The 17,067-nt window shown below is 46.8% G+C and overlaps 1 protein-coding gene across 1 annotated transcript in view; it reads left to right on the forward strand.

Moving 5' to 3' along the window:
- Positions 1 to 17,067, forward strand: part of cep112 (centrosomal protein 112) — a 110,532-nt gene that overhangs the window by 75,849 nt on the left and 17,616 nt on the right. Inside the window, exons 22-23 of the mRNA XM_079747190.1 lie at positions 1,146 to 1,208; positions 7,749 to 7,898. Of these exons, the coding sequence (XP_079603316.1) occupies positions 1,146 to 1,208; positions 7,749 to 7,898 (213 nt within the window). The remainder of the gene's footprint in view (positions 1 to 1,145; positions 1,209 to 7,748; positions 7,899 to 17,067) is intronic.

Genomic DNA, 17,067 nt, shown 5'->3' on the forward strand with positions numbered 1-17,067 from the left:
CGGAGAGAGTGGCAGCGATTGTAAAGAAGGCAGATGTGAGAGCGATCTGGGGCATCACTACTGCTTGTGCTCTCTTTGCTTCCCCCCCCCCCCCCCCATGCGTCTGTCACTGCAGGCAACTACACTGTATCACTTACTACAGGGCCGGTGTAACAAGCGACCCGGGAGCTGTAATTCACCTCTATTTCTTTTAACCAACGGTGATGTTTGTTCACGTCAAAACACGGCGGTCGACCCCGATGACCTCTTGTGATCCGGCGGGATCGACATCAGTCTGTATTATGGTGTGTTTTTGTGTTTTCAAAGCGAGGGAGTGAGCGTTGACCAACCAGCCGCGGGACGTTTGTTTGTGAAACGGCAACCGGCCCGCGAGACACCCGCCCGGTGACACCCGCTCATCCAGCTGGCTGGCTTCCCACGAGGGCGGCGGCGGCGGCAGCGGCAGCGTTGGCATACATAAATGAAAGACAAGCGCCGCTCGATAAACCCCAAAGAACCACAAAAACAACAACAACAGTGTCCATTCACTTGGCTGCCCCGCTGCTGCCACATTGGGCTTGCTCTCCCTCCCGATAAATAAAACCCACAGAAGAAGAACAAGAGTGGGGGAAAAAAACTTAATTGGCAGCGACATTTTAATTCCCCCCTCTCCCTCCCCCCCTGCTCTTCCTGTTAAGCGATGAATCGCTGGCAGGGGATCAGAGGGGTCCGATGCCCGATGTGCCCCAGGGCTGTCGCTGCCTCCTGGCACTCAGGGGCCCTGCAGCCTGGCAGCCAGCCCAGGGGCCACAGACCCCGCCACCAAGACAGGCTGCCAAAGTACCAGGGGTCAAAGTCTGTCTCTGTGTGTGTGTTTGTGTGTGTGTGTGTGTGTGTGTGTGTGTTTGTATTAGCATAGCAAATGGGAGGGCTATGGGTTGTGGGACAGGGGTCTTTGTGCCCTTCCTGCCATGGATTCAATTTCACAACTCTCTTTGACAGCCTCAATCGCTCTGTATCCCTCAATCTCTCTCTCTCTTGCGCTGTCTCACTCTCAGTCTCTCTCTCTCTCCCTCCCTCTCTCTCAGTCTAGCCTGTTCCTCAGTCTGTCTGTCTGTCCTGGTATCTCTGGTTCTCACACCCAGCGCTCTGCTTTCTTGTTGCAGGCCAGCAGCAGGCTGAAGCAGATGGAGAAGGACCACGCTCAGAAGCTTGCCAAGTCTATCCAGGTAAACAGCTCTCCCTCTCTCAATCTCTCTCTTGCCTTCGCTCACTTCCACAATCACTTTCACTCTCTCTCACTCTTCCTCCCTCTATCCCTTTATCTATCCCTCCCTCCCTCCCTCTCCCTTCCTCCCCCTCTGTCCCTCTCTCTCCCTCTATACCTTCCTTATTTCTTCAACTTTTTCGTCTCCACCGGATTGTTTGAAGGCACAGGTATTGGAACACTGGGCTGCCCGCACATGCATACTAAGCAGGAAGAACACACACATTTGCGCTCTCACACAAAAAAGCACACACAGAACAAGGCCCAGAAGAAGAAGCAGCTTGGACCGTGTTCAATGTTCCATGGTTCTATCGTTGTCTCGTCGTCATCCACCAGACAGCGAGGGCCCTCCTGCTTTTTTTCCCTAATAGATGAGACGTAGACGCCTCCATATGTATTCCTCTTAATGTTGTCCCACACGGATCTGGTTCCTCTTCTGCCACCACGCGCCGTCGGTGCAGCCGTCTGCCCAGACGCTTTGAGCCCCTTTCTTCTCTATTCTTTCAGGTTTCAATATTTTTGTTTTTTTGTAGATTATTCTATCGTTTTTTTTTACAATGGACAATATAGTCTGGTGGTTTAGGGTGTTGAAGGTTCCTGGTTTGATCCCCTTTCCGCTGTCTCCCTCTCGGCATCCCTTTTAGCAAATCGTAGAACCCCTACCTGCTCATTAATGACATATAGCTCAAATAAAACCAGTTAAACACAATGAAGTTGCTTTGGATGCTTTGGAGTATCGGCTAAACTGCTTCACCAAAGGGAAATGGAACGTTCTGCCTTTTCCCCTGCTTCTGGTCCATCACATCTCTGCTAAACAATTGTATGTCTCCCCTATCTATTGCTTATATCTTTAATAGTCTATTACCACAAGGTTTATAGGTCACTATAAGGTCATTAATAGGATAGGTAAACAACAGCGAGCAATGACAGTTGACAGTTTTTACAGAAGACCCCAAAACTCCCTATATTAAGATGAGCCTAAAAAAAGAAATGCTTTTTCTAGTCCTTGATTATGTGGTAAAATATAGGGTATAATATCACAATAATTTGGCTGCAATTACTGCTCATTACCCACAGGTCCAAAGGACGTCTGTCTCTCTCTCTTTCTCTCCTCTCTCTCTCTCTCTCTCCCTCTCTCTCCCCCTCTTTTGTTTTTGTTTTTCTTTTCTTTTCCTTTCGGTGCCTCCACTTTGTGGGGGGGAGGGGGGGGTGTTGTGTCGGGATGGCTGGGAAAAGGCCTGCAGAGTTGAAAGTGAGGTTGACAAGCAGATGTTGTGAGCAACACAGTAGCTTATTAGGTTACACAATGGCCGACTTCAAAAGCCGCACGACCGCGAACGTTCAACCCCGCCCCGCCCTGTTTAGCCCGCCGCCGTCGCGACGCGCCTCCCAAAGACAAAGCGACAAATGATTAATCCTCCCGTTTTTTGGGGTGAGGAGGGAGATTGGGGGGCGGGGGTGCTACTGAGTTGGCAGGGGTTCAATAAACAAAACGAGAAAAAAAAAAAATACACTCCCACCATCATTAACGTCAAAACCTCTTCCGTGCAAAACGTGACCCCTCTGATGAGGGGCATTATTATGCAAAGTGTGGGTGCGTGCCGGCGTGTGCGCGTGTGTGTGTGTGCGTGCGTGCGCGTGTGTGTGTGGTGGGAGGGGTTCTCGGAGCGAGCCTATTAGTATGCGTGACTTATGCAGACTGTTTGTCGGTGGGTTGGGGCCTGGCTTTGTGTGCCGGGGAGGGGGGGAGTGGACGCGGGTGCGTGTGGGCGGCTGGTTAGTCTATTGGCCCGCCTCCAGGGGCCGCGGGGCCCAATGTAAACAAGGAGCCTTTGAACCTCAAAGCCTCACCCTGGCTGTTAACCCCTGGGTGTCTGACAGGGGGCAGCGCCCTCTCCCCCCCGCCGCATGGCTAATGGACCAATTAAAAACCTACCGGCCCTATACGTTACCCTCCCGAGGGGGGGGGGGTGCGTACATTGACATACATACACACACACACATGCACACAAACACACAGACATAGACATAGACACACACACACAATTTCTCGCCTTCTCTCTATTGCACTCTTATTTGCTCCTCTCTGGCGCTCTCCGTTTGGCTAATTAGCGTCCCTTCATGCCCCGGCGCGTTGTGCATCTGGCGGCTGAGTGGCCCTCCTGGCCGACCTGCTCACTAAACACCCCACCGCCACCGGCCCATCCACCTGCCTAATCATGGTCCTGCACTGGGTGGTTTGTCGAGGAGGAGCTGGTGGTGGTGGTGGTGGTGGTGGTGGTGGTGTTGGGTGATCATTAGTGATTCATCTCTGTGATCGTCCCGGTAGTAAGGCGGTGGGAGGGAATTAAGCATGCATTATCCAGAAGCATCCATGTGTGTATAAATATATATATATTTAATATAGGGTGAGTGGTCGAGATGAGGGCCGTCATCTGTTATGAAGGGCTTTGCGGAGGTGTTCCCAGTGTGATTCAACCGGCTTCGTCTTACCTACTCCCCTTTGGATAATAGCTGTTGGAAACCCCCGGCGTTTTAAACTGCCTCTTGTGTGTGTGTGTGTGTGTCTGTGTCTCTGTGTGTGTGTGTGTGTCTGTCTGGGTATGTATTCAACCCTGTGTGACATTTGCGAATGGGGAGATGGAGGCGGAGGGACTGCACAAACACACAAACACATGTATATTCTTTGAAAACCATGTTCGCTAGCTGAATTTGAATATGTATGTTATTCTAGATAAAATATATGAAATCGGTCAGGCAAATCCACAATGATGATTCATCAATATTAAAACATTTTAATATCTCCCTTGCAATCACTTTAAGTAACTCAGCCTCCAGCATGCATGCAAACACAGCAACACTCACACACAAACATATCCACACGCATGCACGCACATAAACACACACATCGATACAACTCCACAGAAACAGACATACGTATGCACACACAAACACACACATACGCCCAGTTTAACTCAGGTTCACGGAGAGGTGAGCAACACACCCTCTGCCCACAACACGTGGTGCCACCAGTCTGAAAACAGACAAGTCTCATCAGACCAATTAGAGACTGAGCGGGGGCGAGGGCCCAGCCTATCAGATGCAGGAACCGGACTAACCAGACAGACAAACGAGGCGAGACGAGCGAGCTGCGCGGGAGTTTAGCATTAGGTTTAGCCGCCGCCGCCATTGCTGCTCCTCCCACCGCAGGGCTTAGGACCTGATGCGGGCCCTCCAGTGCAGAGTCTGAGATAATTATTAGTACTATGCCCAGGACCGATGTTTCCCATAATGGGACGCTTGTTGCTTAAATGTGAGTCGCCCACTGACAACACAGAGCTAATCTCCTCTCTCTCTCTCTCTCTCTTTATCTCTCAATTGTTTTCTATGTCTCTCTCTCCCTTGATGAGCCACACTCTTTCTCTCTGCCTCTGTCAGCCTTGCTTGCACCAACACTCTTCTTCTCATTTGCTCTCTCCCCCTCTCTATGTCGGTCTCTCTTTCGCCCCATCCTAACCACTGTACTCCCACACAATGAATAGATTCCTCTAGAGTTTGCGCACGGTAAACAATTGTCTGTCTAGCCTAGAGCTACAACGGCACTGCTCTCTCTCTCTCTGGCTCGCTCGCTCGCTGGCTGGCTGGCTGGCTCTGCCCCTGTGCCATCCATCCCTTCCTCTCATCTTGCTCTCCTCCCTGGCAGTGGCTTAAATAGAATCTTAATTTGAACTTTAGGATTTCAAAGCGGAGACAGCTTCGTTTCATCTTGGCGTGCACCGCAAGTTCACCAACGCAAAGTCACTCCACTCTGCAAAAAAGGGACGTTTCTTTTTTCTTTTCTTTTTTCTTCTTCCTCCCCCTCCCTGTCTAGTTCCACTCTCTCTCTCTCTCTTCGCTCACCCATTCTTGCTCTCTTTCTCCTTCTCCTTTTCTCCCTCTCCCTCTCTTTCTCCCTTAAGTCTCACTGTCACCCTGCACATCCTGAGAGAGGAGGAGGCAGAGTGCTCTGGGTGTGATATCCAAGTGATGCTTACTGGAAATCCCAACAAATGCCAAAACATTAGAAGGTCTCCTCCACCTGATCCGAGTCCCACAGCTAGCCCCGTCCAGGGAACCCTGAAGCACGTGATCAGGGGTTTGGATTTCACATCCGGCCTTTACTTCTCTACTTCTTTTGTCAGCAGCCTGTCACAAAACTGCACCTTTTCACTATTTCTTGTTAACGTGCTGCATTTTTTTAATTTAGACCAGTGAATTGGATCAATCTTTAATTTATTTAGCGTCCTCATCAGGTCAGCTGCACTGGTTTCAGCTTACTCCATATCAACAATAAATTAATAGAAGATTGAGGTAATATTTAAATAGTGTATATTAGCGTCGTATCGCATGTCATTTTGTGAACTTACTCTTACAAAAAACGCTCGTTCCTTCAAACACTGTTAGTCAGTACGTTTACATGACACTCAAGAAAGTCGAATTATTGGCTTAGTCCAACTATGATTGGATTATTAAGATGCATGTATACACCTTAGTCAGACTATAATCGAATCGTATCGAGTTACTCATAGTCGAATTAAGACACCTAGATTATTCGATTGTTAGTCGAATTAAGTGTGCATGTAACGGATCGGATCGCATGGAATTGGATTTTGCGTTCGAGAGACGGAAAACGATAGAAGGCAATTTATTTAAAAAGGTGGCGAAGAAGATGGAGGAAGCCGTTGTCGTGCCAATGTAGTTACCCCCTATAAGAAGTGTATCATCATCAACATGCATTCAGTACACTCTACACTTCTGTTACGAGAGTAGCGTATGTGTGTGTGCGAGAATGGCTCTGTGTGTGTGTGTGTGTGTGTGTGTGTGTGTGTGTGAGTGACCTCAGCGAGTGAGTGGACGACCGAGGAGAGCGAGCGGTTGCACGTGTCAGTTTAATGAATGAACGAGTCCGTTTGTGTCTGTGCAAACGTGTACTGTTAAGTTAGTGGAACTACGGATAAAGTACCCAGCCTGTCAATAATCGGTGGCCACTTCATTCCGACCTATAAGCAGACCCACTGCCGGTCAAAGTGAAGGGTGTTACCCCCAAGAGAACATCGGCCCTGGAGGGAAGGTCTCTCCTGTGCTCCTCAACTACGGTCTGGGAGCCGACAGCAGGAAAGGTGTAACACTTCGATTTCCTCCAAAGCTGAAATAAAAGTACCTGCGTTTCTAAATGTTGGTCATCAACGAGGTTGTAAAGTAGTAAAGTAGTAACTTCGGGCACATCTGTCAAAATAAATGTTTTTTTACGATCTTTATTCATTCATTGCGCCGCGGCCAAAATGACAGGGATATTCTCTGATATTATGAATCTTAAAGACTGCGTCAGGTTCTCCGGCTCTCTGGTACTTCAGCAACTAGTAAAGACTCGTAGTGAGGGTTATCTCGGCCATGGTGGAGAAGGAATTGGGGAAAAGGAACTTTGGCTTTGACTCTCTGAAGTCCATATTGAAACGCGACATAGAGGAGAAAGGGATTGTTGCCGTATGCGGGACAGCTGTCAGTTCACTTCGGGTCCATTTCTCCGTCGCTCCATTGTTCCGTCCTCTCGGTCGTATGCGGACTCCTCCAGCTGCTCCGCTGCCAAAGGGGTCCGCATACGACCGAGAGGTCGGAACAATGGAGCGTCGGAGAAATGACATGGACCCGAAGTGAACTGACAGCTGTTTACTGAAAACATCTTTCTCGAATGCTGCGGCCGCCTGAGTTTGTTGTTGTTGGTGACGTAAAGAGGTCAACCGTGTGCTCTATTACCACTAGTTGAAATGGGCACAGTGCCACCTATCGTACCGGGGTAAGAAATGCTTCGGCCAATGAATCAATTTTCTCACCGCCATGTATACTCGAACAATTGCAGTTGTCCGATTGAGGAGCATAGTCGAACTATGGCCTTAATCGGATTAAGCTGTGCATGTAAACGTACTGAGTGTCTCTCTCTCACTCCCTCTCTCGATCTCTCTCTCGCTCAATTGGGGAGGACATTTCCTGCATGAGACTTAGTTAGAAAATAAAACAGACCGGATCAAGCGAAATGTAAAGAAAAAGTTGTCTTTCTCTTTAGGGATCCTTTGTATAATTTTGTCAGACGAGTGCAAGTAAAATCTAAGCCTGTCAGTGGCAAAAACGTTTAGGAGACATACATTGACGAGGCGCTAGTGCCCTTATAGGGTGACATTGCAGCCCGTATTGCAGCTGCAATGGCTCTCCCAATACTGGACCAATTTCTAAAATTGTTGCCCACATTGGTCACTTGCAATTATGGGAAAATAGGGTCCAGGTTGAAAGATCCTGAAATGATCCTTTAATTAATAATTAACAACATGATAAGGCCTCTTATTGTCTCTCTGGGGTCTAGCGCACGGCCCAGTCTCTGTCTTACGTCTGCTGTCTTCTTTAATCCTGTCATTCTACTACATTCATTGTCATTGTCTCTCTCTCCGTCTCTCTCTCTCCCTCCCTTTAGCTGATAGCCCAGCTGCAGACGTCAGTGTGTGATTGTAAGGAGGAGGCTCTGCGTGTGCAGCAGAGCCTGGAGAGACAGCTGGAGGAGGGCCAGGCTCGTTGGGACCAGGAGAGACGGACCCTAAGCCACCATGCTGACAAGGCCCACAAGGTGCTGTTCTCCCCCTCATTGGCCCAGGTTCCTCCCATAGCTGTGTGTTTGAAAAGAGTGGGGGGGAGCATTCAATCAACCATCTTCTCGATACGTTTTTTTATACACTTTTGGATGGGATTGCGCATGTTATAGCCTGCTATAGCATAGCATAAATGTGTGCACAGTCAGCAACTTGAGCCCTATTGGGAAATATTGCTGAATCTGCAAACCTCTTTAACTTGGGAGTTCAGAATATCCCAAATATGAACGGAAACACACCGCTGGGGCCCATTTGGAATTGATTTTCCAATCGAAAGATATAGTTAAAAAAATAGCTGTCAAACGGTTAGAAAAGATAAGGTCAGACAAATTAATATGACGGATATGGAGACTAGATCACATTCAATTGTTGTGTATTGTCTTCTACGCAGTGATAACGAACGGTCACAGGCCTGTGTGCAGTTGTTTCAACAGCAAGGTCAACAGATACATACACGTTTATATGTGCTTAGAGTTCAAGAACCTTTTTCCTCTCCCTCCTTCTTGGAATGCCGACCACCTCCTCTTCACTCCTCCTCATGGTGCTTTAACTCACTACCTATTGTCAGCCAGTCTCTTTAGTTCTCCTACAGAACCTTATGCCCTTAAACAGAGGAGACACTCATAAAGCAGCGTCCTCATAAGAGCGTTTCCCTCCCCAGTAAGAGCCGCCTCGTCTCAGTGTGACTTTTATAGACACAAGACACAGGTCGCCTTTTTCCTTTTCCCCGACACACTGTCACTGTTTCTATACATGGTGCCTTTTATATGGCTTGTTGCACATCTCCATAGTTTATTTTACTGGATTCTACTCTCCGTGTCTGGGTGCCGCTTATAAATCTGTCTGTCGCACTCGTTCACCCCTTTTTACATATTATGAAAATACCACTCCTTTTTCTTTCCCCTTATTTGTTTGTTTGTATGCTTTTTAAGCTAGAACTCCAGTTCCTTGTTGTGGCAACGTTTTTATGGTAGTACTTCCGTTCCTTCTACCGCCAACGTTTTTAAGGTAGTACAGTGGTTCCTTTTTGCGGCAAAGATTTTTTTAGCTTGTACTCTTGTTCCTTGTTGCAACATGTTTTGAAGCTAGAACTCTGAAACCTTGTTGTGGCATCGTTTTTAAGCTAGTTCTCTTTTTTCCTTATTGCGCCAATGTTTTTAAGCCAGAACTCTGGTTCCTTTTTGCGCCAACGTTTTTGCCTGCCACATGTTTGGGTTTATTTGTGACAACTAGAATGACAATAGCATAGACAAAGGACGGTATGGCCAAAAACATCAAGAGGGTGCCGTGTGACATCCACCCCCGTGGTCAGGCACAGGCCTTGGACTGCTTCAGACCAGCCACACCCGGTGCGTTGATCGCTTGACCACGTAACATGAATCGATTCGGGATGTGAGGACACACTAGATATACAGTTTTTTTTTCTTTCTTTTAAAACTTGCATCCTTTAACATTTTTTCTGTTTGCTGCCGCATTTATACAAAGCAACGAAGCAACGAACGCCGAAGTAAGACTAAGAAAATCAATGAAGTAATTATTATGAAAATCAAATGCCCCCCCCCTCCCCTGTCTGACAGACACACAGGGTGCCGGTGGCAGTTGGTGGGGTGTGGCTCTTTAAATAAAGAGCCGTGTGGAGCAGGGGCGCTCTCCAAACACATCCCTGGCCGTTTGTGGTCTGCAGCTGCCACAGAGGGAGGCCTCACCAACCTGCTCTGTTCCCTCATGCACACACAAACACGCACACACGCAGGCACAAACACACAACATTGCACGTACACACCCAAACACAAACACACAACCACTCACACACACACACATCCAATCACACACACACTTGTACGTACGCAAACACACACAATCGCATATGATGACACACACACACACACACACACAATTGCACAAACATACCCCTCACACTAGCACTATACAACCATACACACTCACACACCATACCACCTCACACAAACACACGCACAGATAAACACAATTATGCACACACACTCGCAATAGTACTCACACAAAACACAATCACACACACATGCAATCAAAGACACACATACACATATATCAAAATGTAATTTGAATCAGCCCTTCGGCCATTTTGCCATGCCTATCGTTATCTACAAGATAAATCTTGTTATGAAGACATGTGTAGTTGGTTGACAGTGTGGGAAAAGGGCCACACTGTCAACTATAACCTGGCACTATCCTGACAGTTTATCTCCCTGAAGTCCGCTCCTTTCTTTTTGAACAGTATGCTCCATACCTTTCTCATGTACCTGCTCATGTACTAACTGTAAGTAGTTCTAAATAACAAGTTCCTGCAACGAGACATGAGTGTACGAACGTTATCACAGACATGCAATCCACCCCCCCCTCTCTCTCCCTCTCTTTCTCTCTCTCTCTCTCTCTCTCTCTCTCTCTCTCTCTCTCTCTCTCTCTCTCTCTCTCTCTCTCTCTCTCTCTCTCTTTCTCTCTCTTTCTCTTTTTCTGACTCTCTCTCACACTCTTTATTTCCCCACTCTCCCGATGCATGGTTGTATTTTGGTTCTCATAGCCCTGTTCTTGTTGTTTAATTCTCTTCCCCCTATTGTCCAATCCTTATGTCGCTAATGAGTGTTCAATTAACGGGTGAGCATTGATTGGATAGACCAGTGGACACAAGGGGGGCGAGAGACAAATGGCCAGTAGATGAGAGGGGGGGAGGAAAGAGGGAGGACAAAGAGGTGGGGTTCGAAAAGAGAGTGCTGGATGTGATGAAGAGCAGAGATTTCTACATAGATGGAAATAAAGTAGATCCCGGGACAGTGTGGGTGAGCTAGAAAGCTGTTCTATTTATTCTTCTGCTCTTTCTATTGTCTTGAATCTCTATTCTTTCTTGTTAAGGAAGGCTGAAGGTTTGGATAGAGAAAAAAAAAAAAGACCTGTAAGGACAAAGGGAGGGATGTAGAGTGTAAACAGAGACAACAAGAGCGATGGAAAGAACAGGGAAGTGTGTGTGTGTGTGTGTGTGTGTGTGTGTGTGTGTGTGTGTGTGTGTGTGTGCGCGTTTGTGCGCATGTGTGTTGAGAGCTGTCAGCGGGCCGGTGTCGGTCGGTGCGTTGCCTGCTGACATTGTTTCCACGGCGCTCACTTCAAAGGGACAGGATTATGACGAGAACAGCATGGGGGTGTGTGGGGGGGGGGGGGGCTCTGACAATGGGAGGGGGGGGGGGGGAAATGACATCAAAGTTAGCCGCATATTCAAAATCTGGATAATCCCCAAACAGTTGTTCAGAAAAGGCACGCTGCGTTGTTCACCTCCTCCTCCTCCTTTCTGGCCAGCGTTCTCTGGCGTCCAACCCCGCTTTGAGAATCCTCTTGGGCTCCGCCGCTGCGCATGACGTAGCACAAGTAGGCGTGACCCGGGCCAGAGAGACCCCTCTGTTGTGTCTACTGAATACACTTTCAGACAGTCAAACTCATGTCGAATATGAATGCGTGCTCATGGCTCGTTCCATATCTCATATCGTTTTCATACCCGCGTTGCTCCGGCTGAGGTGGGAGAGAGATTGAGCTTGGGGTCTGCTTTGGAAGGCGCTCGTGCGTGCCAGCTGGCGTGCACGTTGCCCATAATCCACTTCTTCTTTTGGTGCAACAGCATCAGAAACATCAAAGTGTCTGATGCAAACCGCTGTAGACCTGATCGTGTATGTGTGTAGGGATGTGTGTGTGTTTTTGAGTGTGTGTGTGTGTGTGTGTGTCTCGCACGTGTTGGAAGCAAAATGCCTCTTCCCCCTTGGTGACGGTCCGGCATAGACTTCCACGGTTGTGCCGGCTGGCCCTGGTCTGGTTCGATAGATGACATGTAGAACTACAAACCCACTAGGAAATCACACCTCTCATTCTTTACCATGGCTTTATTTAGCAGACACTTTTCATCCAAAAGCATCAGAATCAATGTTTTATCAATAGCCAGCTAGTAGAGGGTCGGTCGTCTCACTCAAAGATGCCTCCAGGTAGACTGTTGATTGTCATAGTACCTTTGGGTCGGGGGTCAAACAGCAAGCCCCTGCTAGAGTGTTCTGCCTGACCCTGTCTGCTCATTGAGGAACCAACCCAGGGGAAGCCCAGTGTTTGTAGCTTTGATCCACCAGCTGCGCAACAGCACAGACTGATTAGTAACGCAGTAACCAATTCCCCATTTGCTTGGAGAATGTTTAACAGAAGTGGTCCCCTTGTGATAATGATTTAGATTAGTTGTTACTCCTGAGCCATCCTGTTTATGAATGAGAAGCTGATCAGATCACCACCGTGCAAAGATTTCCATCAATAATGAACTTTTATTAGTGAGGTATCAGCTCATGATATCTACTTCTATGCTATTAGAATGTATCGCTAATCTTGAACATGCTGCTCTTGCCTGCCGACTCTGTTTTTCCCGCCCATCAGAATTATGTGTCTGGCAAATGTTTTCCCCAACATCTGTGACATGGGCAAGTTCAAAAGGCCAGAGGCCCCTGTGTGGTTGCCATCGCGCGCAAACTCTAGTTGTCTTCATTCGGCAATTCAGCACAGGCCGTTAGGACAGGCAGTTATGACCGGCAGTTATCCTCTGTGTGTATTAACCAACAGGTACTGAGCCTTCCAAGCTTATGTTTAGTAAGTTCCCATATGGGAAAACATACAGCGGGGCTATATCATAAATGATAACAGTTAAAAGAAAAAATGGGAAAAATCTACAACATATAGATTTTCCATGATAGGATCTTCGGGTCATTCGCTACACATAAAATGCGTAACATTGCAGCAACAAACGATTGCTGCGTTCAATATAGAATGGCGCTCAGGCCTTGTCAAGCCACTTTAAATGGTCATCAAGTTTATCAATGTTGTCACGGGAGGACACACTGTGAAAACCAAAGGACCGCTAATGTGCAATTGTCTGTGTCATTTTTTGTTACATTCAAAATTTGTATGCTGTATTGACAAATAACGACCAAAATGTTGCTCTGCAATCGTCGTATGGAGTTTAAAAGGATAAAACTCCATACGACATTTACAAGCAGTAGGTAAATGCTTTATTTGCTGATCATCTAAGTTCACTGTGTCAATAGAGTAGAAGTACTTTAATAAATCGTTGTCAACCATCCACAGGCTACGGCTAGTATTTGACATAAATGTACTTTTATTACTACATGCTTGCATGTAGTACTTAAATATACATGTATGTTACAAAGCAATGAAAGAGGTTAGGATATCTTGGCGTGTTTGTTATACATTCTTTTATGCATCTTTTTATCGTCAAAAGTTCTGGGATCAAAACACCTCCGTAGCAGCTCACTGTAAACCCCATACCTACTCCTTAATGACATGTATCTTTGGTCTCTAACCCCCAACTCGCTCCTTAATGACCTGTTTATGTAGTGTCTCACCTCTACCTGCAACTTAATGACAAGTATCTGTACTGTCTAACCCCATACCTGCTCCTTAGAGACATTTATCTGTACTGTCTAACCCCTACCTGCTCCTTAATGACATGTATCTGTGCTTTCTAATCCCTTACCTGCTCCTTAATGACAGGTTTCTCTACTGTCTAACGCCTACCTACTCCTTAATGACATGTGTCTGTACTGTCTAACCCCAAACTGCTCCTTAATGACTTGTATCTGTAGTGTCTAACCCCATACCTGCTCCTAAGAGACATTTATCTGTACTGTCTAACCCCTACCTACTCCTTTAAAGACATGTTTCTGTACTGTCTAACGCCTACCTACTCCTTAATGACAGGTGTCTGTACTGTCTAACCCCAAACTGCTCCTTAATGACTTGTATCTGTACTGTCTAACCCCTACCTACTCCTTTAAAGACATGTTTCTCTACTGTCTAACGCCTACCTACTCCTTAATGACATGTGTCTGTACTGGCTAACCCCATACCTGTTCCTTAGAGACATTAATCTGTACTGTACAGATAAAACTGGAGTAAACAGGAAGTAGGTCAGCTGAACATATTGGAACCGTGTCCTCAAATAACAAGGGGAAGATGAAAGAGTTTGTGTTTGCTTTTATCTGGCCACTCTGGTCATATCAGGTAAAGGACGGAAAAGACGGCGGTGGGGGGTGATGTTAAAACCACGGTAACACATTAATCAATCAACCCGCTTCCTGTTATCCAACCTGTCCAGGGCCTCGCAGATATGTCACGTATTGTGCATATTCCTGCACAATTTATTGATTGATTTTGAGTGTGTGTGTGTGCACACATGCGTGTGCGCGTGTTTGTGTGTGTTTGAAGTAGTAACTGAAATGGGATAAAGGCAGGAAACGGAGGAAGGTTATCTGTGTTGTTGGTTTTTTCTGCACAGTGAAGCCTGTGTGTGTGTGTGTGTGTGTGTGTGTGTGTGTGTGTGTGTGTGTGTGTGTGTGTGTGTGCGTGTGCTTCAGTCTGAAATGTGCAGCTGCCAAACTGACAGAACTCCAGCCCACATAAGCCTGCCAAGTGAAAATACAAAGACACACACACTCAAACACACACAGGTGGGCAAGTACACACACAATACCTGCCTCCTCTCTCTTTTCTTGATGTCTGTCCCCACCTTTCAAACTGTGTCTCAAACTCGTCTTCTGTGTATTTCTCAGCTTCTTCTATCTGTACACAAACACACACACACACACACACACAGCCACACCAACTCAAAGATAGACTCACACGAATACACACATACACATACACACACACACACACACACATGCTCACCTTGCCCTGCCAACAGGGAGAGGTGGCTGGTGAATAAACAATGGCCTCCACCCATGGTGTCACCCGGCTGGGCTTTGATCACCACGGCTGTTCCCGCTCCCACAGCACCGCTTCCTGTCTCTGTGCTGCCAAGCACTGCCACACACACACACAACCACATGTGTTCATAACACATATTAACACACACACAGACACACACAAACACACACACACACACATTTGCCTGCACATTGACACACACACACACACACACACACACACACATACACACACACACCTTTGGGTTGCTGTTTCTGTATCTGTCCTGTACATAGACCCCTGTACTATTTCTGCCTGTCTTACCACCGCCCCTCATTCTCTCCATCACTCATCACACACACACACATACACACCCACAAAGACAGCTTTGAGTTAGGGCCCCTGTCTCTTTGCCTGACACTCAAACACCACGACCGACAAAAACTCAATAAACCATGGGCTTGCAAACACACACACACTCACACACATTATTGTGTGTTTTGCACAAACGTATACAACCGCGTGGAGACACCTTTGATTCAGCGGTAACCTTTGTTGTAGTTAGCGAGAGAGACTGAGTGGGAGAGAGAGAGAGAGAGAGAGACGGTCGCCTAGTCGCTGTGTCCTCTGGCATAGGAGACCACAGGTTTATTACATAATGCAGCAGTTACCATTGTCTCTCTATTCTTATCTCTCTCGCGCTCCCTCTCTCTCCCTTCATCACAGTGAATAAGTGAACTAGTCAAGTTATGAGCGATTCCTTCTGATCCAGGTCCAGCCTTGCATTGCACACGCACTCTGGTTTAGCAGAGAAGAGGTTGGCACTGTGGGGTGTACGTTCCACGTAAACCATGCTAGTGTTGTGTGGAGTCGGTGGTGTAATGTAGTTTGGCATAGAGTAGCCTGGTGTGGTGTTATGTAGTTAAAAAAAGATCATCTTAGCATAGACTAGCTTAGCATAGGATAGTGTAATGTAATGTAGCTGAGAATAGTGTAGCGTTGTGTAATAGTGTAATGGAGATTAGCAGAGACAAGTTTAGCATAGTAGTGTAGTTTAATGTAACAGAGTAATTTAGCAGAGTAGCCTATTGTAGGCTAGCATTTTGTCATGTCCTATTGTGTAATGTACTTTAGTTTAGAATAGGTTCATGTTATCAATGTGTCTTTAATGCATATTTGTTTAATGCATATTCAATTTGATTACAAATAACTTATCATGTGTCATTTAGTTTAGTGTATAGCAAGTGTAACATGGTAACTTAGTGTGTGGAGTTATATATGCATTTTTTTCAGAGGGGCTTGAAAGGATGACTTTGCCTCTGCAACACACCTGTTCTTCATGCACCTCCTTCCCACGAGAAAAGGGATCCTTCAAGTTTCTATGTGTGTGTGTGTGTGTGCTTGTGTGTACGTGCGTGCGTGTGTGTGGGCACATTGCGTGTGTTTCTTCCAGAAGACGTGGGCCTATGTTCTTTCTGTGTCAACCTTGAACTGTGCGTTTCTCTGCTCAAGTTTTTGAAGCTTCACTCTATTCTTGTCCCTCTCTTGAGCCCTCTCTATTCTCCTTCTGTCTGTGTGTGTTTGTGTTTGTGTGTGTGAGTGTGTGTGAGTGTGTGCGTCCGTGTGTGTGCGTGTGTCTTACAAAGATACGTTTCTTTGGTTTCTTTCTGTTGTTTTAAGCACCGTTCTGGGAGGCGTTCCGGTGCTCTCCGGGTTCTCCACTTCATCCTTGTTTGCCAAATGGGAGGGGCTCCCCCAGCAGAGAGGAGCTCAGAGGTTTGGGCTGCAGGCCTCCGTTACCGTTGCCTACCTGACCGCCGCACTGGGTGCGGCTGACGATGCGTGGGTCTCCAGCGAAGTCGAACTTGCGTTAAAGTGCTACTGCACTGTGGCTTCCCGCCGAATGAGTACGTTCAAGGGCTGTGTGTGTGTGTGACAGAGCGTGTGTTTGTGTATGAGAGTGTCATTGCAACTGTGCTTTTGTTTAAGAGTGTGTGTGTAATGGTGCATGTGTGTGCAACTGTGTGTGTGCAACTGTTTGTGTTTGTGTGTGTGTGTCTGTCTAATGCCCGTCTGTGGTTGGATGTGTGTTGGTCTTATCAGAGGGCATGGAAAAGGAGGATGACATCAAATTCCAGCATGGAACGTACCGCGGCTCCAAAATCCCTATACCACACTAACATCACAGTGCATTCATATGTCATCAACATCACATCCAAATTCATTTGTTTCACATTGACACTACATCACAATACATTCATATGACACTGGCATTAATTAACATTGCATCACTATAAATTCATATTACATAAACATCACAAGACAGTCATATTACATGAACATTATGTTGGCATTGACCTTGCATAAACGTTACCATGGCAATAACAA

The sequence above is a fragment of the Pollachius pollachius genome (genome assembly GCF_949987615.1).
Source record: "Pollachius pollachius genome assembly, chromosome: 11".
NCBI classification, from domain to species: Eukaryota; Metazoa; Chordata; class Actinopteri; order Gadiformes; family Gadidae; genus Pollachius; species Pollachius pollachius.